Source organism: Anarhichas minor, unplaced genomic scaffold (genome assembly GCF_050575085.1).
Source record: "Anarhichas minor isolate MPS153535 unplaced genomic scaffold, ASM5057508v1 ptg000053l, whole genome shotgun sequence".
Classification (NCBI taxonomy): domain Eukaryota; kingdom Metazoa; phylum Chordata; class Actinopteri; order Perciformes; family Anarhichadidae; genus Anarhichas; species Anarhichas minor.
Window position 1 is genome coordinate 306,021 of NW_027466499.1, and position 26,480 is coordinate 332,500.

Here is a 26,480-nt window from a genome sequence, read left to right on the forward strand (position 1 = left end):
TACCTTTACTGAAGTTTCAGAACATTAAATATTAAAGTATTACTTGTTAAATGTCGTAAACAAGTTATAAATGGCGTTCAGGTTCACACCAGCCGTCCAAGGATTGGCTGTAGGTTTCCTCTCCTGTCATTGGGCCACACGGACGTCACTCAGAGGACTCTGTGAGCTGATTGGTCAGATGGCAGCAGACTGTCGGTGACGGATGTACCGTCACGTAGCTGCTGGACGGTGTGACAGAGCGGGACTGAGAGAGCGAGACAGAAGAGTGAGACAGAAGTGAGATGGAGACGGCCAAGGCGAAGCCGCAGCCTCGGCTGGTGGTGTCCACTCAGCTGGACGCTAAAGACGAGCTGGAGGAGGTAGGCTGACCCGGGCTAACGGGCCTGTAACCCGGGATAAACCCGGTTAGAGCGGGTTCATGAGCAGTTGGTGGCGGGTACAAAGAGACGGGATGGACCTACGGGACGGCTAGCAGGCTAGTTAGCATAGCTAGCATGGCTGTGCTAACTAGGCTGTTAGTATGCTTAGTGTATGCATAGTTAGCATAGCACCGCCTCGCGGTGTTCTGTGTAAACACGGTGTTACTGTGTCTGTCTGTCTGTGTGTGTGTGTGTGTGCGCGCGCGCGCGTGTGTGTGATGACACTCTGCTCGCGGACAGTTAGCCTAGCATAATGCTACGTAAACATATGGATGAGACCCGAAAGGTGACAGATACGCATGCGCAGTGCTCCTGTTTCACATGTCAGAAGTAGAGAGATGTTGGCAGTTTAAATATCTGTACTAGCTTTGTTTACACGTACAAGTACTGTGTACTACTCAGCTCTTTGAGTACAAGTACTGTGTTTATACATCACAACTACTCAACTCTTTGTGTACAAGTACTGTGTTTATACATCACAACTACTCAACTCTTTGTGTACAAGTACTGTGTTTATACATCACAACTACTCAACTCTTTGTGTACAAGTACTGTGTTTATACATCACAACTACTCAACTCTTTGTGTACAAGTACTGTGTTTATACATCACAACTACTCAACTCTTTGTGTACAAGTACTGTGTTTATACATCACAACTATTCAACTCTTTGTGTACAAGTACTGTGTTTATACATCACAACTACTCAACTCTTTGTGTACAAGTACTGTGTTTATACATCACAACTACTCAACTCTTTGTGTACAAGTACTGTGTTTATACATCACAACTACTCAACTCTTTGTGTACAAGTACTGTGTTTATACATCACAACTACTCAACTCTTTGTGTACAAGTACTGTGTTTATACATCACAACTACTCAACTCTTTGTGTACAAGTACTGTGTTTATACATCACAACTACTCAACTCTTTGTGTACAAGTACTGTGTTTATACATCACAACTATTCAACTCTTTGTGTACAAGTACTGTGTTTATACATCACAACTACTCAGCTCTTTGTGTACAAGTACTGTGTTTACACATCACAACTACTCAACTCTTTGTGTGCAAGTACTGTGTTTACACATCACAACTACTCAACTCTTTGTGTGCAAGTACTGTGTTTACACATCACAACTACTCAACTCTTTGTGTGCAAGTACTGTGTTTACACATCACAACTACTCAACTCTTTGTGTACAAGTACTGTGTTTATACATCACAAGTACTCAACTCTTTGTGTACAAGTACTGTGTTTATACATCACAACTACTCAACTCTTTGTGTACAAGTACTGTGTTTACACATCACAACTACTCAACTCCTTGTGTACAAGTACTGTGTTTATACATCACAACTACTCAGCTCTTTGTGTACAAGTACTGTGTTTACACATCACAACTACTCAACTCTTTGTGTACAAGTACTGTGTTTACACATCACAACTACTCAACTCCTTGTGTACAAGTACTGTGTTTATACATCACAACTACTCAACTCTTTGTGTACAAGTACTGTGTTTACACATCACAACTACGCAACTCTTTGTGTGCAAGTACTGTGTTTACACATCACAACTACTCAACTATTTGTGTGCAAGTACTGTGTTTACACATCACAACTACTCAACTCTTTGTGTGCAAGTACTGTGTTCATACATCACAAGTATATCATCCTGTGGTGTTAGTTCTATAGTGTTTATAGTTTTATATCAAATATATAAAGTATTTACTGTCAGCAGGACGTTTGATCAGATAAAAGGAGGATAAATATATGACGACATGTAGAAATCATTTATGAACATTGTTTTTATTTATTTATTTGTGTTTGCAGAGATTGGAGCGTTGTGTTGGGATCGTCCAGTCGTTGACCAATGGGCTTTCAGAGAGAGAGGCCAACGACGCGCTCACTGCTAACGTAAGAAACGTACCCTGTACTACTACAAGTACTGCTGCTAGTACTGCTGCTAACACTGTGACTAATACTGTCCTCTAGGTGTGTAAAGGGCAGACGCAGCATGAGGAGGTGTGTCTGGGTCTCTTCTCTCTCGTCCTCACAGAGCCCACCCAGGCCCAGAGGGTGAGACACCACCACATCATCCTCATCATTGTTAATGTGTGACATCACTGTGACATCACTCTGTGTTTGTGACAGTGTTACAGAGACCTGACACTGCTCAACAGAGACGGGATGAACGTGGTTCTGGTGAAGATCAACCAGATCCTGATGGAGAAGTTCCTCAAGCTGCAGGACGTCCCCAGAACACAGGTAAACAAATGCAGGTGTACACACAGGTATACAGGTACACATTCAGGTATACACACATGTACACATTCAGGTATACACACAGGTATACACACAGGTACACATTCAGGTATACACACATGTACACATTCAGGTATACACAGGTATACAGGTACGTATACACACAGGTATACAGGTACACATTCAGGTATACAGGTACGTATACACATAGGTATACAGGTACACATTCAGGTATACACACATGTATACATGTATACACACAGGTATACAGGTACGCACACAGCTACACATTCAGGTATACACACAGGTATACAGGTACACATTCAGGTATACACAGGTATACAGGTACACATTCAGGTATACACACAGGTATACTGGTACACATTCAGGTATACACAGGTATACAGGTATACAGAAACACAGTCAGGTATACACACGGGTATACAGAAACACATTCAGGTATACACACAGGTATACAGAAACACATTCAGGTACACACACAAGTATACAGAAACACATTCAGGTATACACACAGGTATACATGTACACATGCAGGTATACACACAGGTATACATAAACACATTCAGGTACACACAGGTATACATGTACACATTCAGGTATACACAGGTATACAGAAACATTCAGGTACACACACAGGTACACATGTACACATTCAGTTATACACAGGTATACAGAAACACATTCAGGTACACACACAGGTATACATGTACACATTCAGGTATACACAGGTATACAGAAAAATTCAGGTACACACACAGGTACACATGTACACATTCAGTTATACACAGGTATACAGAAACACATTCAGGTATACACACAGGTATACAGGTGATTATGTCTAAATGACCTGTAACTTTAACGGCTCCAGATGTTAACTGAAGTGATGTTTCAGCTGGTGTGGCTGGTCAGAGAGCTGGTGAAGAGTGGAGTGATGGGAGCTGATGGTGTCGTCATGACGCTGCTCAAACAGATCGCAGGTCAGAGATATTAATATATATATATATATATATATATATATATATTAGTGCTGGGCAACTTAACGTGTTATTATCGTGTTAACGCATTCATTAATTAACGCCGACAATTATTTTATCGCACATTAACGCAGTTTTTTAAAAATGCAATACACACCGTTGATGTCAGCAAATCACCCAAACAAACAGTGGAGGAAGTCTTCAGACTACGTTGATGCAGCGTGTGGGAGAAGTAGAGATAAACTAAAGCAACACAAGCTAACAGATACTACAGAGGAGTGGAGACAAACTGCAGGTTAGTGTTGTGGAAGATGTCGGTCTGAGGAACGTTCTCAAGGTGCGTTCACGTCGCGTTTGGTGTGAACGCACCTTTAGGATCTCAACGAATGACGTCACGTATGAGCCTCAAGACGCACCGTCACCAGAAGAACACACGAGTTGTGTTAAAGGAGAGGACGACTAAAGCGACGGCGTTACAACGTGCAGCAGCTGCTGCTCTCACTGGAGACTACTGGACATCGCTGGGTCACCATCATCACCTCTGAGTTACAGCATCATAGTGATGAAGAGTAGAGCTGGGTCACCATCATCACCTCTGAGTTACAGCATCATAGTGATGAAGAGTAGAGCTGGGTCACCTTCATCACCTCTGAGTTACAGCATCATAGTGATGAAGAGTAGAGCTGCATTCACATGCTCTGACTGTCATGAAGACACAACACACACATATAGATGAAACGTGCTGAAACATGTTCCTGTTGCACAGCAGTGGAACGTTTCACACACAGTCACACACTGAGCACAGATAGTGAAGAGATAGAACTGCTGCTGTGTGAAGAGAACACTGCTGCTAACAACAACCTGATGTGTTTAAAGTGTTTACAAACCAAATGTTGTTGACCTCTTGTTCATATAGCAGCACTTTAAAATAAAAGTGCACAATACACTACTTTTAAATTCATTATTGAACTTTGAGCATAACAACGGGATTAATCGTGACTAAATATTGTAATCGTTGCCCAGCACTAATATATATATACACACATCCACATGTTGTCGTCTCAAAGTAACTCTCTCATTGTGTGTTTTAAATCCAGGTGGAGATATTTCCACCAAAAACCTCTGGTTGGCTGAGAACGTTCTTGACATCCTGTTAGACCAAAAGTAAGTTTAACTTTGAAATCTATTCTAACCAAAGTTTAGTCAGACTGAAGTACATGTGATGTGTTTCTGAAAGTACTTCATGCAAGTATTCTGTACTGTGAAGCAGCTAGAGGGTCTGTACTGTGAGGGGTCTGTACTGTGAAGCAGCTAGAGGGTCTGTACTGTGAGGGGTCTGTACTGTGAAGGGTCTGTACTAGTGTTCCCGTATGATATTCATTTTTCACACACCGTCATACCGGTGCATAGCCGAAACAATTTCTGTTGTTCTTCAACAGGCAGCAGAATATATTGTTGGCCGCTGTGAGCACTACAGTTGGAGCTAGTTGTGTAGAGTGTATTGAGAGGGAACCCTAGTCATGGTTATAACTTTATAACAACAATTAATAACCCACAACTAACGCTCTTTAACAACAAAACACCACGACACAACAGTTTGTGACAGATAAACAATTTGTAACACTAATAATTGTACATTTATAAAATTACACTGCCGAACTGCATGCTGGGTACAGCTCGCTAGCTAGCCCGCTAGCACAACAGTCTGCTAACAGCGAGAGGCTCCGTCGCTACAGTAACGTTACATTAAAGAACAGAAAGGAGCGATGCAGGATGAACAAAGACTGACCGGAGATGCACCGATAGAGTCTGTCCCCAAGAGAGGAGCCGGGCCGTCGGATTCGAGGTCGTTGACCGGTAACGTTAGCGCGAGTGAAACAGTGAAGCCAAAGGGTCAGACATCGCTTGAAGAGGCATTAGCTCGAGGCAGCATATGACAAGAAGAGCAAGCGGTGGAGCGACATTACAAACGCAATAACGACCCAGCTATGCAAGGACATGGTCCCGCTACAGACAGTCGAGAACGACTCAGAGCAATGATTAAAACACTGGATTCAAGGTACGTCTTATACTTCAGCCAAACTGCTATCCCAACATTATAGGAACAAACGAGCACCCTCTAGTAATCAAAGCCTTTCTACATGATGACATTAACATGTTTTTATATTCTATGTACTTCTGACAGTAGAGTAAGCTTCTATAAACGTATAGAAAAACACAGTCAAGGGAAAATAAATACCGTGATACAAATTTTTGGTCATACCGCCCAGCAGTAGTCTGTACCGTGAGGGGTCTGTACCGTGAGGGGTCTGTACCGTGAGGGGTCTGTTCTGTGAGGGGTCTGTACCGTGAGGGGTCTGTATTGTGAGGGTTTGTTCTGTGAGGGGTCTGTACCGTGAGGGGTCGAGGAGGACCGAGGCTATCGTTAACTGCTGCCAGGACGAGTCATCAGAGTAGTGTAAAAAAAGTATTTCATTGGACTCAGGCACCGAAAGGAAGCACCGAAATCTGCGTTGCGTTTCGGGACGGTAGATACCGGTCGTATAGGAACCGGTGCCATATTGGCACCGGGTTTCGGTACCCAACCCTAACCGTGAGGGGTCTGTACCGTGAAGGGTCTGTACTGTATATATCTGACTATATTCCTGTCTCTAGAGAGTGGGTGTTGAAGAGTGGGATGCTGATAGCGATGTCAGTCTACACGTACCTTCGTCTTATCGTCGACCACGGAGCTCCGAATCTCCTGATTCTGCGTCAGAAAGAGGTTGACTACTGCATCTCCATGCTGAGGGAGAAGGTAAGGAAGGAAGTGTGTGTGTATTGATTACCCAGGTGGTTACCATGACGATCCCGTCTCTCTGTGTAGTTCATGGAGTGTCAGATCATCGGCAGAGATCTGGTCCGTCTGATGCAGAATGTTGCTCGGATCCCAGAGATGGAGCTGGTGTGGAAGGACCTGCTGCACAGTCCACAAGTCCTCAGTTCTCAGTTCACTGGTAAACTACACTACCCACAATCCTCAGTACACCGGTAAAGTACACTACCAACACTCCCCTGTAATCTGATGTGTTTCTCAGGTGTTCTCCAGCTGCTCACCGCTCGCACCTCCAGGAAGTTTCTGGCCTGTCGTCTCACACCGGACATGGAGACCAAGCTGCTGTTCATGACCTCCAGGGTAACTTTACCTTCACACACACAGTATATACACAGTATACACTAAATACACACAGTATATACAATATATACACCCTGTACACTCACAGTATATGAACAGTACACACCAGTCATACACCTGGATGACTGACTTCTTACCTGTGTCCAGGTGCGTTTCGGGCAGCAGAAGCGCTATCAGGACTGGTTTCAGAGACAGTACCTGTCCACAGCAGAGAGCCAATCACTGCGCTGCGATCTGATTCGCTACATCTGTGGAGTGGTCCACCCGTCCAATGAGGTGCTGAGCTCCGACATCCTGCCGCGCTGGGCCATCATTGGCTGGCTGCTCACCACCTGCACGGTAAGGGGGCATCAATCTGAAGCTCATCATCTTTTAAAATCAAGAACTAACTAATCGATTGATCGATTTCTCCAGTCAAACGTCGCCGCCTCCAACGCCAAACTGGCTCTCTTCTATGATTGGCTGTTCTTCAATCCTGAGAAAGACAGCATCATGAACATAGGTGACACACACTTTTACCTTTCTACACTTGTGAGGACCCTCTTTGATAAAATGTGTTCACCAACTCTGACCTAACCCTCACATGATAGTTACCAATACAAATAATGGTTACCAATACTAACAAATGATGGTTACCAATACTAACAAATGAGAGTTACCAATACTAACAAATGAGGGCTACCAATACTAACAAATGAGGGTTACCAATACTAACAAATGAGGGTTACCAATACTAACTAATGATGGTTACAATACTAACTAATGATGGTTACCAATACTAACAAATGAGGATTACCAATACTAACAAATGATGGTTACCAATACTAACTAATGAGGGTTACCAATACTAACTAATTATGCTTACCAATACTAACTAATGATGGTTACCAATACTAACAAATGATGGTTACCAATACTAACTAATGAGGGTTACCAATACTAACAAATTATGGTTACCAATACTAACAAATGATGGTTACCAATACTAACTAATGATGGTTACCAATACTAACTAATGAGGGTTACCAATACTAACAAATGATGGTTACCGATACTAACAAATTATGGTTACCAATACTAACTGAGGGTTACCAATACTAACAAATGAGGGTTACCGATACTAACTAATGAGGGTTACCGATACTAACTAATGAGGGTTACCGATACTAACTAATGAGGGTTACCGATACTAACTAATGATGGTTACCGATACTAACAAATGATGGTTACCAATACTAACTAATGAGGGTTACCAATACTAACTAATGATGGTTACCAATACTAACTAATGAGGGTTACCAATACTAACTAATGATGGTTACCAATACTAACTAATGAGGGTTAACGATTCTAACTAATATAAACCTGAGCCGGCCCTGACTATAAACCAGTCCTATATTATTAACATATAACTAGTAAAGTTAGTGACTCTTGTTGTGTTTGGTTCTTTTGTGTCAGAACCAGCCATCTTGGTGATGCATCACTCCATGAAACCTCATCCTGCCATCACTGCTACACTGCTGGACTTCATGTGCAGGGTAACACAGACACACACACAATCAAACACATGGACACACAGACACTCAAACACACAGACACACACACTAAATCGATCATCTCTCCTCAGATCATTCCTCACTTCTTCCCTCCATTGGAGTCTCAGGTCCGTCAGGGCGTCTTCAACTCGCTCACCTTCATCATGGAGAAGAGAGTGCTGGCGTAAGAAACACACACACACACACACACAGTCAGTCCACCACCTATTGATTATTGATTATTGATCAGCCTCTCTGTCTCTCAGTCACCTCGCTCCACTCTTTGATAATCCAAAGTTGGACCGAGAGCTTCGATCGATGCTCAGAGAGAGATTCCCTGAGTTCTGCAGCTCGCCCTCCCCCCCGACTGAAGGTACCACACACAGAGACACACACACAGACAGATTATGAGGTTTTATAGATCTGATCTTTAAAGTGTTGATCCTTCAGAATCCAGTCTTGCTGGATGTAGAATGTCAGAATCAGAGTTTGTCAGGTTTTGTGTGTGTGTGTCCTCTAGTTAAGATGGAGGAGTCCACTTCCTTAGAGATGGACAACAATGTGTTGGACAAGGAGGACGGTTGCTATGACAACACAGAGGCGGCCTTCAGCGATGATGAGGAGGAGGTCCACAACAAAGGTGAAGAACCAGTTTAGACTGGTTTACTTTTAATCAACCACTGTAACCAGTACAACCACTGTCAACAGTACAACCACTGTCACCAGTACAACCACTGTAACCAGTATAACCACTGTAACCACTATAGCCACTGTAACCACTATAGCCACTGTAACCAGTACAACCACTGTCACCAGTACAACCACTGTAACCAGTACAACCACTGTAACCAGTATAACCACTGTAACCACTATAGCCACTGTAACCACTATAGCCACTGTAACCAGTACAACTAGTGAGTCTGCAGCTGAATGCTATCTGACCGTCTCTCGACCAATCACTGTGCAGGCAAGAAGAGGGAGTTCAGGTTTCATCCAATCAAAGAAGCCGTGGTGGAGGAGCCTGCTGACGTCACACCGTGGATCGACCAATTAGACGACACCATGAAGGAGAAAGTCCAGCAGCTGCAGAAGACCAGGTGATCATTTATTGATCAGTAATACTTATTGATTATGTCTCCTCAGTGTTTATTGATCAGTAATACTTATTGATTATGTCTCCTCAGTGACACAGAGACTCAGTGTGAAGTGATGCAGGAAATCGTGGATCTGATCCTGGAGGTGAGTTGTTAGATCAGTCTGTGTACTACTATTTTCTACTGTGTTTTACTATGTTCTACTGTGTTTTACTATGTTCTACTGTGTTCTACTGTGTACTGCTGTGTTCTACTATGTACTGCCTTGTTTTACTATGTTCTACTGTGTCTTACTCTCTGTGCGGTGTTGCAGGAGGACTTTGACTCGGAGCAGATGTCTGGTCTGGCTTCTTGTCTGGCTGAACTGTTTAAAGATCACTTCAGAGGAGACGTCCTGCCAGACGAGATCACTGAGGAGTAAGACTGTTAACATTTCATTGATTATAGGTATCTAGAGACTAAAATACATTCAGGAATATCCATATTTCATCGGGATTAAAGGGTTAGTGTTAGTCCTAAAGAAGTCACAAAAAGTCCTTCACTCACAAACTATCTCGAAAACCACCACGAAGAGGCCCATTTTAAACTACCACGAAGAGGCCCAAAAACCACCACGAAGAGGCCCATTTTAAACCACCACGAAGAGGCCCATTTTAAACCACCACGAAGAGGCCCATTTTAAACCACCACGAAGAGTCGAAAACAACAAACATGACATGCTGATAGCAACATATGTTTGGAGGGATAAAAGGTCTAATAACTTTAAGAACCCGTCTGTCTGTCTGTCTCTCTGATTACCTGTCTGTCTCTCAGGTCCCTGGAGGAGTCGGTGTCCAAACCCGTCTGCCTGGTCTTCAGGAACCTGGTCACCATGCAGGAGGATAACAGTGGATTCTCCGTGCTGCTCGACATGTTGGCTGAATTCTACCAGAAACAACCCAAGATCGGGTATCACCTGCTGTACTACCTCAAAGCCAGGTGAGACCCGGGGTGTGTCCCAATATGAAGGGGTCGTCCATAGAAGTACACGAGGACAGTAAGGACTAAAAGGAGCAGAGTAGCAACGATACGAAGAGTTAACAACTTAATGCTTCACCAAGGAAAGATCACTGCTATCAACAGACGAGTCGCAACTGTGTATGGCTTATTTTTGTGGAGTTAGCAGGCTAGCTAACTAGCGACTTCCTAGTGCTACCATGATGAGAAACATGATGTTTAATGTGTGTGTGTGTGTGTGTGTGTGTGTGTGTGTGTGTGAGCAGTAAAGCAGCCAACGGTAAGATGATGCTGTACGAGTCCTTTGCTCAGGCGACGGCTCTCGGTGATCTGCACACCTGTCTGATGATGGACATGAAGGCGTGTCAAGAGGACGACGTCCGACTGCTCTGCTACCTAACGCCCTCTATATATTCTGAGGTACGTATACCATCTTGTGTCAAGGTCTCCTGAGGTCTTTCGAGGTCTCCTGAGGTCCCTTGAGGTCCCTCGAGGTCTCCCAAGGTCTGTTGAGGTCTCCTGAGATCTCCTGAGGTCTTTCGAGGTCTTCTGAGGTCTCTCGAGGTCTCTTCCAGGTCTCCTGGGGTCTCTCGAGGTCTCTTGAGGTCTCGGGTCTTGTGAACGTGTCCCTTCAGTTCCCAGATGAGACGTTGAGGAGCGGTGAGCTGCTCAACATGATCGTGGCCGTCATCGACTCCACACAGGTGAGTGAGTCTGCGACCAAAGACCTGATTCAGACCTTCATGACCCGGATCACCTGTTCAGTAACCAGGATGTAAACTCTATAGTTACAGGAGCTGATGTGTCACGTGATGATGGGGAACCTGGTGATGTTCAGGAAAGACTCTGTCCTCAACATCCTCAGTGAGACACACACACACACATTATCTTACTGCAGAGGACACATGTGTCTTCATGTGTCTTCATGTGTCTTCATGTGTCCTCACGTGTCTTCATGTGTCCTCGTGTCTTCACATGTCCTCACGTGTCTTCACATGTCCTCACGTGTCTTCATGTGTCCTCATGTGTCTTCATGTGTCCTGGGTCTTCGTGTGTCCTCCTGTGTCTTCACATGTTCTCCTGTGTCTTCACATGTCCTCCTGGGTCTTCACATGTCCTCCTGGGTCTTCACGTGTCCTCATATGTCCTCCTGGGTCTTCATGTGTCCTCACGTTTCCTCCTGGGTCTTCATGTGTCCTCACGTTTCCTCCTGGGTCTTCATGTGTCCTCACGTGTCCTCCTGGGTCTACATGTGTCCTCCTGTCTCAACAGTTCAGTCTCTGGACTGGGAGACCTTTGAGCAGTACAGTACCTGGCAGCTGTTCCTGGCCCACAGCGTCCCTCTGGAGACCATCATCCCCATCCTGCAACACCTCAAATATAAAGGTGACCAGGAGACGTTTGTCTGTCCTCCGGTCTGATGGGACACTTTACTCACAGATGTTCTCTTCTGTCTGCAGAACATCCAGAGGCCTTATCCTGTCTGCTGCTGCAGCTCCGCAGAGAAAAGTATGAATATTTATGTTAATATGTCTGTCTGTTAATCTCTCTGTTAATGTGTCTGTCTGTTGATGTGTCTGTTGATGCGTTTGTCATTCTCTCTGTTAATGTGTCTGTTAATATGTCTGTTGATGTGTCTGTTAATGTCTGTCTGTCTGTTAACCTCTCTGTCTGTCCCAGGCCCAGTGAAGAGATGGTAAAGATGGTCCTGAGTCGGCCGTGTCACCATGAGGACCAGTTCACCACCAGCATCCTGAGACACTGGGCCTCCAAATACGACGACACGCTGGGAGAACATATCAAGACCCAGCTGATCAAGAACAACAACCAGCCCCGCAAGAGACAGAGGTGAGACAGACGGAGGTGAGACAGACGGGGGGACAGACAGACAGGTGAGACAGAGACAAGGAGAACACGTCAAGACCCAGCTGATCAAGAACAACAACCAGCCTCCGCAAGAGACAGGGGTGAGAGGGAGAGGGAGACAGAGGTGAGACAGAGACAGGAGAACATATCAAGACCCAGCTGATCAAGAACAACAACCAGCCTGCAAGAGACAGAAGTGAGACAGACAGACAGAGAGAGGGGTGAGACAGACAGGGGAGGACAGAGAGACAGAGGTGAGGACATACAGGGAGACTATTTTAAGTTGGTTTGTTTAATGACGTAACGTCTTCTGCGAGGACACTGTGTCATGGGGGACTAACCTGTCTGTCTCTCTGTCTCCAGTCTCCGGAGCTCCAGCAGTAAACTGGCTCAGCTGACCCTGGAACAGATCCTGGAGCACATGGACAACTTGAGACTGAGTCTGAGCAACACCAAGAACAACTGTTAGTACACACTCACTCACACACACTCACTCACACACACTCTCTCACACACTCTCTCACACACTCACTCTCACACTCTCTCACACACTCACTCTCACACTCTCTCACACTCACTCACACACACTCTCTCACTCACTCACTCACTCACTCACTCACTCACACTCACTCACTCACTCACACACACACTCTCTCACACACTCACTCTCACACTCTCTCACACACTCACTCTCACACTCTCTCACACTCACTCACACACACTCTCTCACTCACTCACTCACTCACTCACTCACACTCACTCACTCACTCACACACACACTCTCTCACACACTCACTCACACACACTCACTCACTCACTCACACACTCACTCTCACACACTCACTCTCACACTCACTCACTCTCTCACACACTCACTCACACACTCACTCACACACTCACTCTCACACTCACTCACTCTCTCACACACTCACTCACACACTCTCTCACACACTTGAACTCACACACACTCTCTCACACTCACTCTCACACTCACTCACACACTCACTCTGACACACTCACTCACTCACTCACACACTTGAACTCACACACACTCTCACACACTTGAACTCACACTCTCACTAATTGGTTATTGATCAGTGATTGATTGTGTTCGTGTTGTCAGTCTTCACTCAGACTCCGATCCTTCAGGCTCTGCAGCACGTTCAGGCCAGCTGTGACGAAGCACACAAGATGAGGTACACACACACACACACACACACACGGGCGAATGACATCACACCCGGTGCTGATGACATCACTTCCTGCAGGTTCAGCGACCTGTTTGCTCTGGCGGAGGAGTACGAGGACTCTCAGTCGAAGCCTCCCAAGTCTCGGCGTAAAGCTCCCGCCTCCTCTCCTCGCTCCCGGAAAGGAGCAGCGCCTCCCACCAACGAGGAGGAGAGTGGCTCCAGCAGCGCCTCGGTACGTATACACGACCCACCCGGGTCCTGGTCTGACCCGGTCTGACGTGGCTTTGGGGTTAGATGACAACAACAGTGTGTTCTGTGTTTCAGGAGGAGGAGGACTCGAAGCCCAAAGCCCCCAAGAGGAAGAGGAAAGGCTCATCGGCCGTCGGCTCGGACAGCGACTGACGGACGCTTGGACCAATCAGACGCCGGACTGTCAGCGAACCCGAGAAAGGCCCCGCCCCCTCCCGACAACACGCACTGACCGCCATGGGAGGGGCGGGGCATCGGACACCATGAGACTGATGCTGTTTCCACGGAGGAGACCGTGTGGCTTCTATGTGGCGCTTCTCCCATGATGCACTTGGAGGAGGAAACCAGCAGACTGATTTTAACAACATGATGATGAAATACGATGAAGAAGATGAGTGTGGTGGTTTGTGGGTACTTCTGACCCCCCTTTTTGTATTTTCTCTTTTTTTGGAGGGGGAGGGGGAGGGGGGCTTTGGACTCTTATTGTGGAGGATCTGGACTTCCTGCTGTTTTGAGCAGCTCCTTCCTGTCTGTCCCGCTGCAGTAAAATCTCCTCGTCTGTTCATCATTTGTTACATTTTATCAGTGTCGATGTGAAAAACATAAAAAAATCAAATGGAGTTTGGTTTGTCGATCAGTTTATTATTATTATCTTCATCATTATTAAAATATTATCATTATTATTATCTTTATTATTATTATCATTATCATCATTATTAAAATATTATCATTATTACTATCTTTATTATCATTATCATCATTGTTATTATCTCTATTATCGTCATTATTATTATCTTTATTATCATTATTATTATTATCTTTATTATTATCATTATCATCATTATCATTGTTATTATCTCTATCGTCATTATTATCTTTATTATCATTATTGTCTTTATCATTATCTTTGTTATTATTATTATCTTTATTGTTATTATCTTTATTATTATTTTTTTATTATATTTATTATTATTATCTTTATCATCTATTATTATTATCTTTATTATTATGATTATCTTTATTATTTTTATTATTATCATTATCTTTATTATCAATGTGGTAGAACTGCACATATTGTAGCGTACTAGAATGGTAAAACTATTCACTAGTATTTTAATGATGCATTTTTGTGCTAACAAAGTATTTTTAAAGAGTACAAGTATGAGAACATTAATATGAATTATGAAAAGACGTTAAACATTAATGTTTCACTTTAAGATACTTTAAGATGTTCATGTTCTCGCATGAGGACCTGGGCCCCGTTCCTCGTACGTGGCTAACTGAGTTAGCCGGATACTTTTCAGGATAAGATGACGTAGATCAGGCTTTTCGGTTCCACGAAGCAAGTTTGGCAAAATCACCATGGCAACACATCCATAAACTTGAACCTGCTCCAGCGCAGGCTAACTGAAGGTAGCTGGATAAGCTGCCACTCCCCCGGAAAAAATGGCAGCTCCTGTCATATACGGTAGTCTAATGCGCTTGCGCATCTACCGGGGGTTATACGGGAGTTCTGGAAATGCATGTAAAGTGAGACACGGTGATCCATTAAACCAGCTGAGCAAACTAAGAAGCCTCTATTGCATTAATGTACAGCTCCCTTCCTCAGAGATCCACTGATGAAGGAGGATATTAGTTAGAGTAGCGTTTTATAGGGAGAGAGTTCTTCCACATCGCCAAGATCCGTTATCACATCATGATGACTTCCTATACGAGCGCTATCCATTCTGCCCACAAGGAGTCATTTATTTACAGACCTTCTGGAGCATACATTGAACACCACACGCTGCAGCCGAGCATTGACTCTCACACACTGGATGCAGCCTTGAGCTGTTCTGCGAGTGGTACATTGTTGTTCAGTGTCGGCGATGCGGAGAACATGGGGAAAGCCGCTGCATGCCGTGCTGTTGGTTAAGTTTATTTGGCGCTTAATAAACTTATGGATGTGTTCATTACATCACCATGGCACATATTGTACTGACTCAGCATTCTGAGTAATGTGTGTGTGTTAGTGTTTACTTGCTCCCATGTCCTCTTGATGGCTGCGTTGCATACATGAGGGTTAAAGCACTCATAATGATATGACAGTGTTATTAGTACACCAGCATATCATTACTGTAGAACATGATGAAGGTGGACTCATGATAAGAACAGAGAGAATCACACTATTTATCTTCACTGCTTCAGTTGATTGAATGTCTGATGATGAATAACACACACACACACACACTGATCCGCCCACACACAGATTCACACACACATATTCAAACTGCTAGTTCTATATGGTAATCTACACATACATGTATATACACATATATAGTACATGATACATGAGGGCATACAGTACATATATCCTCATATTAATGAGGATCAGTTAGATACTCTTTGGGCTTGTTTTTATCTTATTCTGAAAGAGTTGAGATCATTATTGTCGCTATAGATCTCATTGGATGATGCATTCATGAAGCCTACTGCCAGCAGCTCATTTAAAGACATACCATCTGATTGATTGGGGTGATGAGGCATTAAAATGAGCCGATACATTTACAACACTTACGCATTTAACGTGTCTGTGATATTTTGCGTGCTTCTTGTCTAGCCCTCGCAGCGGTGGAGGTGTTAGATTTTAGGGCGTGATTATGGTCTTGAATTCCTCATATGCGTTCATGATCATCTCCTGCTCGTCAGCGGAGTAAAAAGAGGCTCTTTCTTTGACTTTATTTAACATTGTACTGTTAGAAAATCATGGTTTCGGTGATCGACGCTTCCCCCTTTTGAAGTAGGACGGCACGCGCAATTATCCTGATCGTCTGGTTCCAATTAACGAGACTGTTTGAGCGGATCAGCCTTGGAGAAACCAGATAGCCTGATGTCAATCATCGGGTTCATTTCGGCTGCTAATAGGACATTTGATCGACTTAGTTGAACCACGTACGAGGAACGGGGCCCAGGTCTGGATTGTGATCAAGACTAATCAGTGTGATTGGATCCACCTGCTGCTGCTGATGAAAACCAGCAGACTGAGTCAGGCCAGAGACCAGAGACCTTCTCCAGACTCGGGTAAGTGTACTCCAGTGATCCAGATTAGTTTTTGACGTTAAACCAGTTCTGTGGTGGATTCAGGGTGTAACGGAGCTAAGAAAAGGGGCTCAGAGTCCTAAACCTGAATGAACTTAGCAGGTCCAATATCTCTGTCAGAAGAACTCCAGATGGAGAACTGATCCTTCATGGACCGTAGAGTCATTGTTTATAAATATAGATTTAATATATATATATATTTATATTTAACGTCATAAATGAAGGACCTCTGGTTTCTCTCCTTCACTCAGCAGAAATAGTCTAATATTTCATATGTGTGGGCGGTGCTATACTGGGCGTGGTTATATAGATGGGCGTGGCTGTATGGGCGTGGTTACTGATGCTCTCCTCTCAGGTCTTTCTAGTTCACCTGTCATCATGTCGGCTGTTAAATCGTCTCTCCGGAGTCGGGTTCTGACTCCTCAGCGGATCCCGAGCTTCATCATCCCGTCTCGTGGTCCACTACTCTTCCTGTCTCCACGGCTCCACCAGAGCTCTCCGGACCTGACCGGACTGCTGTTGGACCAGGACCAGGACGAGTCCTCCTGCCGTCTTCAGACCAGACCTCGTCCTCACCACTCCGCCCCGTCAGAGTCTGTGGACTCGGACCCGTGGACCTGTGCCGCCATGTCTCTGGTCCACGTGGAGAAGAAGACCACGTCCTACGGGTTCTGTGCCGCTCTGGCTCAGAGCCCCTGCAGCCGCCGGAGGGAATCCCTGTTTCACCGGAACAAACCGGTGACCGTTACTGTTACCGACCCACAGGACCTGGTGGACACTGGTCCTGGTGCTGGTCCCGACAGGTACCGGATTTGTCTGCATCCCGTTAAAGCTCTTGGCCTGCAGGTAATGTGTTATTATTGTTTAATATTATTGTTTATTATAATTAAGTAATAATATTTATGATTAGACAGGGAATTCATATAAATGGATGTAAACTGACATCTTGTCTCTTCTCTTTCTTCTTCATTAGTTGGTAGAAACAGTAGAAGAAGAAACGATAGAAGAAGAGCACAATATAAAATAATACGTTTGTTTTATTTATTGAAGGTGAGGAAGATGAAGATGAAGAGCTCCGGAGGAGGCCACGCCCCATCTGACATCACATGACACACTGAATCAGCTGTCTGAGGGACTTTTAGTCAAGTTCACTACTTTTATTTACACTTTGATTACGTAAATATAGAAGTGATTTATTGTAATATTTCTTTGTTTGAGACTATTTTTATTGTTCTATGAATAAAATCAGATTTTCTCTTAAACGGTTATTGGTGCAGCAAATGTTCACTTTAGACTAGAGTCTGTAGAGAGTCTGAAGAGAGAGACGAGAGTCTGAAGAGAGAGACGAGAGTCTGTAGAGAGACTAGTCTGTGTAGAGAGAGACTAGTCTGTGTAGAGAGAGACTGTGTAGAGAGAGACTAGTCTGTGTAGAGAGAGACTAGTCTGTGTAGAGAGAGACTAGTCTGTGTAGAGAGAGACTAGTCTGTGTAGAGAGAGACTAGTCTGTGTAGAGAGAGACGAGAGAGTCTGTAGAGAGACTAGAGAGAGTCTATACAAACTATTCTGCATTATTTATTTTTATATGTATTAATATGTATTAATATTTATTTGTCTGGTATGTGTTTACATCAGACTAAATAATAATTTATTCTATACGCTCGTTCTATTGCCTTCACTTTTATTTTGAAATATTCTTATTTCCGGGTCTCATGTCTGCTCTGCGTCTTTTTAAAGAAAAAACAAAAACGGGATTGATAACAAAACAGAATCTGCTTTATTTAAGTTTGGTTCTCTCGTTTTCTAGTTTTTGGATTCAGAAACAAAAACTGAAAAACAGCTTTTTGGTTTAAAACGAAATTGAATACAATTTTACTTTAAATTTAGTTATTTTGTCTATATAAGTACCAGACATCCTGGTCCACACTCCAGACGAGCAGGTGGCGGTAATGAACCAATTCATTGTTGGCCAACCGCCAATAAACCTCAAAGAAGACGTCACCGTTACGTAGTGACGCACAGCCGGAAGTGTAGCTTTCGCAGAAGCGCGTCGTTGTTGTGGCGGTAAAAGTGTTTCTGCTGCTCGTGACGGAACTTTGCCAGTAAACTGGATTAAAGCGACCGGTACCGGACCGCTAGAGCGGGGTTGGACCGGAAGGGGACACCGGCTAACTACGATATATATATATATATGTAGTGTGTGTATATATATATATATATATATATATATACTACCGGCTCCTGTAGTCTGTCTGTTGTGATGCTAGCGGTCGCTAAACTAGCCGGCTAGTTAAGCGTTAGCACGCTAGCTGGAGGAGAGCACTCAACCAGGTGAGGAGCTAACTGTTAGCTAACACAAGCTAACTGAAGCTAACTGTTAGCTAACACAAGCTAACTGTTAGCCAGTGGTGGCTGGTGGAACATTGTCTCGGGCTGTCTATAGAGAAGAAGAGTTGGGAACACATAACAGATGAAGAATGGAAACATGTTTCACTGAACTATAAATATGAGATATATCTTGATCCCACAAATGATTTGTAAATATAAAAGAAGATTAAAGTCTCAGTGCTGGAGAAACTGTGATAAAGAGAATGTTCTGCTAATAACATGAAATACATTTTGTCTATAAGTTTATTAAACCTCTGTATTTAAAAGCAGAACATGTTCTACTGAGAGAACGTCCAGCTGGTCTGAGTCCACGTTTACATGTATAAATATTTATAAACACATTTTCTGCTACGTTCACATTTATAAACATTTATCTCTGACTATGTCCTCTCTGTGACGACGTCCTCTCTGTGACGACGTCCTCTGTGACGATCACTCACTTTGATGACTCGGCACATTTAGGCTTTTACAGACTGTTGGACGGTTGATCTTTGTAACAACAGCTTCATGGAGGTAGAAACAGTAGAGGATGGGACTGATCTCACATGATGAAGGTGGTGATGATGATGATGAACAGCTGAGTCATGTTAACGACATGATGACCTCATTGTTTGACAGGTCAGAGGTCATGTTTCTCCACAATGAGCGTCGTCCTCAAATGCCTCAAACTGAACACATCCAGACCAGGACCCAGCAGGACCAGGACCCTCAGACCACCACGCTGCAGTCCACAGCTCAGCTCCCATGATGCTTTGCTGCATCCTCCGGCTCCTGGAGGAAGCGGAGCTCAGGAGGAGGAGGAGGGGGGGGGGGTACCTGCTGGTGGAGGAAGATACAACCGACTCAAGTCTCATCATCACCATGGGTAACACACACACACACAGAGACAGACACACACACAGAGACAGACACACACACACAGACACACAGACAGACAGACAGACGCACACTAGGGTTGTCACGATACCAAAATTATGACTTTGATACGATATCTGCCATAAGTATCACGATACCCGATACTTACGATACCAGAATTCGATACAATACCACAAATACGATACGATACGATCCATCCATTTTCCTCCGCTTATCCGGGGTCGGGTCGTGGTGGCAACAGGCCAAGCAGGCTGACCCAGACCTCCCTCTCACCGGCAACATGTTCCAGCTCATTCTGGGGGATCCCGAGGCGTTCCCAGGCCAGCTGGGAGATGTAATCCCTCCAGCGTGTTCTGGGTCTTCCCCGGGGTCTCTTCCCAGTTGGACGTGCCTGGAAAACCTCCAGTGGGAGGCGTCCAGGAGGCATCCTAATTAGATGCTGAACCACCTCAGCTGACTCCTTTCGACGCGAAGGAGTAGCGGCTCGACTCCAAGCTCCCTCCTGATGACCGAGCTCCTTACCCTATCTCTAAGGCTGAGCCCGGCCACCCTACGGAGGAAGCTCATTTCGGCCGCTTGTAGCCGCGACCTTGTCCTTTCGGTCACGACCCAGAGTTCGTGACCATAGGTGAGGGTAGGAACGTAGACCGAGTGGTAAATTGAGAGCTTTGCCTTCTGGGTCAGCTCCCTCTTCACCAAGACGGTCCGGTGCAGCGCCTGCTTTACTGCTGCAGCCGCACCGATCCGCCTGTCGATCTCCCGCTCCATCTTACCCTCACTCGTGAACAAGACCCCGAGATACTTGAACTCCTTCGCTTGAGGTAGGCACTCCGTCCCCACCTGGAGGGAGCAATCCACCGGTTTCCGGCAGAGCATTGTCAAGTTCCCCGTTTTTTACTGTTAAGTTAAGTTCTTAACGTCTGCATTTTCCCCACTTGAAAAGGATCGAGTCCACCTGAAGGGTCCCAACTGGATTCCACTCAGAAACCAAACAACTTTTTCTTTTTCCTCCCTTTATTTTTGGTAGGTTCAGTTCAGTTCAGTTCAGCACGCCACTCAGTTCAGTTAGCCACTTAGTTCAGTTAGCTTAGCACCTCTAGCCTTTTGGCTTTAGCACTTTTAGCACTGTTAGCACTGCTCAGTTCATTCAGTCAATCAGGTAAAAAACCTTTAAATAGAAAAGAAACAGAACCCATATTAAATACACAAATTAATTTACACAGGCAAAGCTTTCATGATAGCTTGATTAAATAAAGCACCAGTGTCAAATCCTATAATCTAAAAATGCCTTGATATCAATAACTACAGTTAATGTTATATCATGTATATTTACAATCCCATCAGTGAATAATTTAACCTCTTATTACAAGTTACCGCAACCAGATAAAACACATTTGTGGGCAGTCAATCATTAAACAACAGCATTCCAAACAAAGGGTTATCTGTGTATGCAGCTGTGAAGATCGCTGTGGCGTGATGCTAATGCTAATGCTAAAAAACTGGTCGGCAGTTCTCTTCACATCAGCTTCAAAGTCTCAGTTATTTGTGCAGTGTCAGCTCCCTTACCGGCTGCCTCTCCAGACCTTTCCGACTCGTCAGTCATGCAGTGACGGCCGCAGATCTCCACACGATACGATCTCGACGGTACTTCCTTGTCCAATTTTCGGACCGTATTTTCTGCGAACCTGTGTGTTACTGCGTCTCTGGTTATATACCTCCAGGCAGATTGGTTCCGCCCTGCTTTCCCTCCGAACACTCACACAGTCAGTATCAATCCCTTTACTAACGGCTTCATTTATTATTTTATTTACCATTAGTTTAAATTCCTTTCCGTTATCTATATTGTTTCTCTCTACATAAAAGAAAACCCCTGTTTGACTTGACAAGCATCATGGCCTCAGATTTGGGGGTGCTAACTCTCATCCCCGCCGCTTCACACTCGGCTGCAAACCGCCCCAGTGAATGCTGGAGGTCATGATCCGAGACAGAGACCGGATCGCCCGTTGTAATGGGTCCGGCACCCCATACTCCCGCAGCTTCCCCCCACAAGAACCCCCGAGGGACCCGGTCGAAAGCCTTCTCCAAGTCCACAAAGCACATGTAGACTGGTTGGGCAAACTCCCAGAACCCCTCCAGTAGTCTTGCGGGGGTAAAGAGCTGGTCCACTGTTCCACGGCCGGGACGGAATCCGCATTGCTCTTCTTGAATCTGAGGTTCGACAAACGGTCAGAACCTCCTTTCCAGCACCCTGGCATAAGCCTTCCCCGGGAGGCTGAGTAGTGTGATACCCCGGTAATTCGAGCACACTCTCCGGTCCCCCTTTTTGAAAATGGGAACCACCACCCCGGTCTGCTGAAATACGATACGATACTGGTATATTTATCTATAATACTAATAAATAAAACATCTGTACGGTTCCCTTTCTTACCAGCTTGTTCCTGCCCAGCTTTTTGAACACTTAACAAATGGCATTAATATTAATGTTTAACCTCTTCGCATCTTTTGAGCCTCTCTCATATTTCCGCTGGCTTTCAAACACAGCTGAAGGGAACTCTGTCTCTGTGTTGCTGCTGACTCTGCTGGCATCTGTCTGTCTGTCTGTGGGAGTGGGTGGGTAAACAATGCTTCATTTACTTGCATAGTGAGTTTGATATTTTCACTTCATATTTTATCTTAATTCATGGAATAATTATTTTTCCTTAACTAAAAATAAAAAGAATTAGCTCAAGATCCACCCTCAGGCTCCACCAGCATGGAGCCATTCTGCATCAATTGTGTTTCATTTAGTTTCATGTGCATTGTGACCTCATGATCATACAGGCTTGTCCTCAAACTAGGCTAAGGCTACTCGTGTTAGCTGTATATGGGTGAGCTCGGGGGTGTTCATGTTTATAATCACATTTGCTTTGAATAGTTGGGGGTGTCTGTCGTTAAGGTGCTTTGCCATGTTAGACGTGTTGCCTCCCTTTGTCTGTGTGGCTTTGAAACAAGTTTCGCAGACGGGTCTCTGTATGTCAGTGGGGACCGTACACGGACCCCCATTTCCGTTTTTGGTTTGAAACGAAAAACGAGAATACCATGATATTTCCGTATTGTCGTTTTTTCGACTGAACGGTAAAACAGACTATCAAAACGTACACGGACCTTGATGCATGTCTCCGCTGCTATCACTGCTGTGAGTGAGCGCTGCCTGTGTGAGCGCTGGGTAGCCCCGCCCCCTTGCAGTCAATGCCTGCAGGCAGCATGACAGGGAGCGGAGCAGTGAGTGCGCTCTGATCGCGCTATTTTAATGAAGTATCGATACTAAAAATATGCAAAATCTTATCGTTTTTAACGTAAAGGTACCGCGGTACCTTTTTAGTATCGATACACGTGCAACATTAACAGACACACACACAGAGACACACACACACAGACACACAGACGCAGAGACACACACACAGAGACACACACACACACAGATGCAGAGACACACACACTCCTTTATGGTGACTGTGTAGAGGGTGTGGCTTCTTGAGTTCTCTCCAGGTCCTGGTCTGTCTCAGGTTCAGCACTAATGTCTGTCTGTCTGTCTCTCTCTCTGTCTGCCTGTCTGTGTCTCTATATCTCTCTCTGTCTCTCTGTCTGTCTATCAGAGGACAGACAGGTGGAGGTGAAGGCAGCAAGGAAGAGAGCGGTGAGGAAGAGGAAGAGGAAGTTGACAGTGGAGGAAGAGGAGAGGGGCGGGGCCTCAGAGAGCGAGGCAGGGGTAGAGATGGAGATTGACAGGCAGCTGGACCAATCGCTGGAGACTAAGTCCAAACAGCACAACCTGACCACGGTGAACGTTAGAAACATCATCCATGTGAGTTCATCCAATCAGAGCACAGCTTTATGATGATGAATATTATGATTTATTATTTTAAACATTTGACCTTTGACGTACAGGAAGTGATCACCAACGAACACGTCGTGGCCATGATGAAAGCTGCCATCAACGAGACCGAGGCCGTACCCGCCTTTGTGAGTGTCGTCCAGTCAGAGCGCTCAGTTCCTCCTTCAAACGTTCATTTATTCATTTCTGTTTGTTTTCTTCAGGAGCCCAAAATGACTCGATCCAAGTTTAAAGAAGTGGTGGAGAAAGGAGTGGTGAGACTGTCTGTCTGTCTGTCCTTCTCTCTGTCTGTCTGTGTCTCTAACAGTCTGTCTGTCTGACTGTCTGTCTGTCTCTCTACCTGTCTGTCTCTCAGGTGATTCCAGCCTGGAACATTTCTCCCATCAAGAAGATGAGTGACGTCAACAAGGTGAACCTTTTTATTGAAGAGTTTATATTTAAAGACATTTATAAATATATTAGTGCTGGGCAACGATTACAATTATGTATGTATGTATATATGTACCCTCTGTCATTAGACTTTATAATAAAACACCTCGGGCCAGATCATCGTCCTTCACATGACTACAACAACGCTACACGGTTGTTGCTTGTTGTTGGTGATCCTTGCTCTACTGTCCAGTTTGTTTAGTTTACTAGTTGTTAATTCAATTAATACCACTCTATTCATTGTATATACTGTGCATTTCTATTCTTTATTCTATTTGATTTTGTTTTTTATTAATCTATTCCTTCAAATTCAATATCTGCTTTGTTATTTTATTGTACTGTATATGTTGTGCATTCCATATGTTATATTTTACTCTCTAAATCGCTGCTGCTACAATCTAATTTCCCCCTGGGGATGAATAAAGTTTATATCTATCTGTCTATTTAAAGACTTAACTGCTCATCTGTTTTTATTTGCAGTAACATGACACATCAATGCTTTTGTTACCGTGGTGACAGTAAATGATCTGTCCGACTGTCCTTCTGTCTTCAGGCTCCTCAGTTCGTGGACATCCCTCTGGCTGAGGAAGACTCCTCTGATGAAGAGTACCATCCTGATGAGGAAGACGAGGACGAGACGGCTGAAGACGTGAGGCTGTGCTCTGATTGGCTGCAGTCCGGGTTGGTACTGAGGATTGATTACTGATTGATGGATGTGTGTGTAGACGTTCCAGGAGAGCGACGTGGAGAGCTCTGCTTCGTCTCCCAGAGGAAGTCGACTGAACCGAGTGGAGGAGGACAGCTGCAGCCCCTGGCAGGTAATTCTACTTCCTGTGTCCTCATGGCAGCAAGGGTCTGTGTGAAGCCCCGCCTCCTCTCTATCATGGTTGGTTGAACCATCTTCACATGACAACACAACATAGATGAAACCAGAAAAAGTGTCGTCCACCTCTCTTCAGACTTCCCGGAGCCGCTCCAGGCGTTTAAGGGCGGCGTCTGCCTCAATGGGACCTCCCCCTCCTCCCAAAGCCCCTCCCCCTAAAGCAGTGCCTGACAGCACCTTCCTGGAGAAACTTCATGCTGTGGAGGAGGAGCTAGCTGTGTGTATAGAGCCCTACCAGGTACCACAAGAAGATATACTGTTCAGGTCTTAAGGACGGGTCGGTAGAGCTTGAGGACGGGTCGGTAGAGCTTGAGGACGGGTCGGTAGAGCTTGAGGACGGGTCGGTAGAGGTTAAGGACGGGTCGGTAGAGGTTAAGGACGGGTCGGTAGAGGTTAAGGACCAGACCAGCATTGGTTAGTTAGTGGAATATCAGAACTGAAGGTCTAGTATATTCTGTATTTGATGTATAGAATTGATTAATTGTATCTGTCAGCCTTTGCCTGAGTCGGAGGACGAGGTGGGTCTGATGGCGTACCGGACTCGGTCCAAGCGTCCTCTACGTGACATCCCACTCGGCCGGCTGGAGGCGGAGCTCCGAGCTCCCGACATCACACCTGACATGTACGAGTCCAGCTCCGCCCACGAGGACAGGGACTGGACCGATTGGCTGAGAGGCCTGATGACCTCAGACATGGAGAACGAAGGTGTGCGTGCGTGGCTCACCCTGATGCTGTGTGAACACTACGAGCAACACCGCCACCTCTTTCTTTCTATGTAATACACTTTGTTCTGTGTCACTCTACCAGAGGAGTGTGATGATGAAGATGATCCAGAGTACAACTTCCTGGCCGACACCGATGAACCCGATGTAGAGGATTACCGTGACGACAAGGCCGTCCGCATCACCAGTCAGTGTGCACATCCTCATGTGATGGTCATTGTTTTTAAACATGTTAGATTAGTTAATACTGACGGTCTGTCGTGGTGTTTGTCCTACAGAGAAGGAGGTGAATGAGCTGATGGAGGAGCTGTTTGAAACGGTGAGTCTCTCCAGTCTTCACTCAGGATGGGCTTAGCTTAGCATAAAGACTGGAAACAGATGGAAACAGCTAGCCTGGCTCTGTCCAGAGGTAACAAAATCCACCTGCCAGCATCTCTAAAGCTC

General features: G+C 44.9%; 3 protein-coding genes across 9 annotated transcripts in view; all 3 read left to right on the forward strand.

Moving 5' to 3' along the window:
* The first annotated feature begins 200 nt into the window (after nucleotides 1-200).
* Nucleotides 201-14,409, forward strand: ints3 (integrator complex subunit 3). Of its 2 annotated transcripts, none has more exons than XM_076075512.1 (29): nucleotides 201-359; nucleotides 2,258-2,341; nucleotides 2,420-2,503; nucleotides 2,579-2,692; nucleotides 3,603-3,687; nucleotides 4,782-4,848; nucleotides 6,340-6,481; nucleotides 6,551-6,680; nucleotides 6,762-6,859; nucleotides 7,007-7,198; nucleotides 7,274-7,361; nucleotides 8,318-8,397; nucleotides 8,487-8,578; nucleotides 8,661-8,767; nucleotides 8,891-9,034; nucleotides 9,362-9,491; nucleotides 9,579-9,633; nucleotides 9,802-9,905; nucleotides 10,302-10,466; nucleotides 10,751-10,904; nucleotides 11,120-11,188; nucleotides 11,273-11,348; nucleotides 11,757-11,870; nucleotides 11,945-11,993; nucleotides 12,165-12,332; nucleotides 12,714-12,814; nucleotides 13,474-13,546; nucleotides 13,619-13,772; nucleotides 13,865-14,409. In XM_076075512.1, exons 1-29 carry the CDS (start codon nucleotides 282-284, stop codon nucleotides 13,940-13,942), a joined length of 3,075 nt encoding a protein of 1,024 aa, XP_075931627.1. In that variant the 5' UTR covers nucleotides 201-281; the 3' UTR covers nucleotides 13,943-14,409. The 2 variants fall into 2 exon arrangements, with proteins under 2 accessions (XP_075931627.1, XP_075931628.1); XM_076075513.1 differs by having other exon boundaries at nucleotides 8,915-9,034.
* A 2,834-nt stretch (nucleotides 14,410-17,243) lies between these two features.
* Nucleotides 17,244-18,106, forward strand: LOC142931600 (C2 calcium-dependent domain-containing protein 4C-like). The gene is made up of 2 exons (XM_076075598.1): nucleotides 17,244-17,713; nucleotides 17,918-18,106. The coding sequence occupies exons 1-2, from the start codon at nucleotides 17,246-17,248 to the stop codon at nucleotides 17,975-17,977; spliced, it is 528 nt and encodes a 175-aa protein (XP_075931713.1). The 5' UTR covers nucleotides 17,244-17,245; the 3' UTR covers nucleotides 17,978-18,106.
* Nucleotides 18,107-18,897: 791 nt separating this feature from the next.
* gon4la (gon-4 like a) overlaps nucleotides 18,898-26,480 on the forward strand; it is a 27,676-nt gene continuing 20,093 nt past the window's right edge. For 2 of the 6 annotated variants that reach the window (XR_012947381.1, XR_012947382.1), the window contains exons 1-12: nucleotides 18,898-19,195; nucleotides 19,871-20,117; nucleotides 23,764-23,972; nucleotides 24,056-24,130; nucleotides 24,206-24,256; nucleotides 24,358-24,411; nucleotides 24,985-25,080; nucleotides 25,157-25,249; nucleotides 25,391-25,552; nucleotides 25,809-26,019; nucleotides 26,122-26,223; nucleotides 26,315-26,355. Coding sequence is in view for 4 of the 6 variants with exons in the window: in XM_076075497.1 (XP_075931612.1) it covers nucleotides 19,997-20,117; nucleotides 23,764-23,972; nucleotides 24,056-24,130; nucleotides 24,206-24,256; nucleotides 24,358-24,411; nucleotides 24,985-25,080; nucleotides 25,157-25,249; nucleotides 25,391-25,552; nucleotides 25,809-26,019; nucleotides 26,122-26,223; nucleotides 26,315-26,355 (1,215 nt within the window). In the remaining 2 variants the exon portion in view is untranslated. Of the gene's footprint in view, nucleotides 19,196-19,855; nucleotides 20,118-23,763; nucleotides 23,973-24,055; nucleotides 24,131-24,205; nucleotides 24,257-24,357; nucleotides 24,412-24,984; nucleotides 25,081-25,156; nucleotides 25,250-25,390; nucleotides 25,553-25,808; nucleotides 26,020-26,121; nucleotides 26,224-26,314; nucleotides 26,356-26,480 lie in introns of those variants that run through there. The other 4 variants (XM_076075497.1, XM_076075500.1, XM_076075498.1 and 1 more) reach the window with 3 other exon arrangements.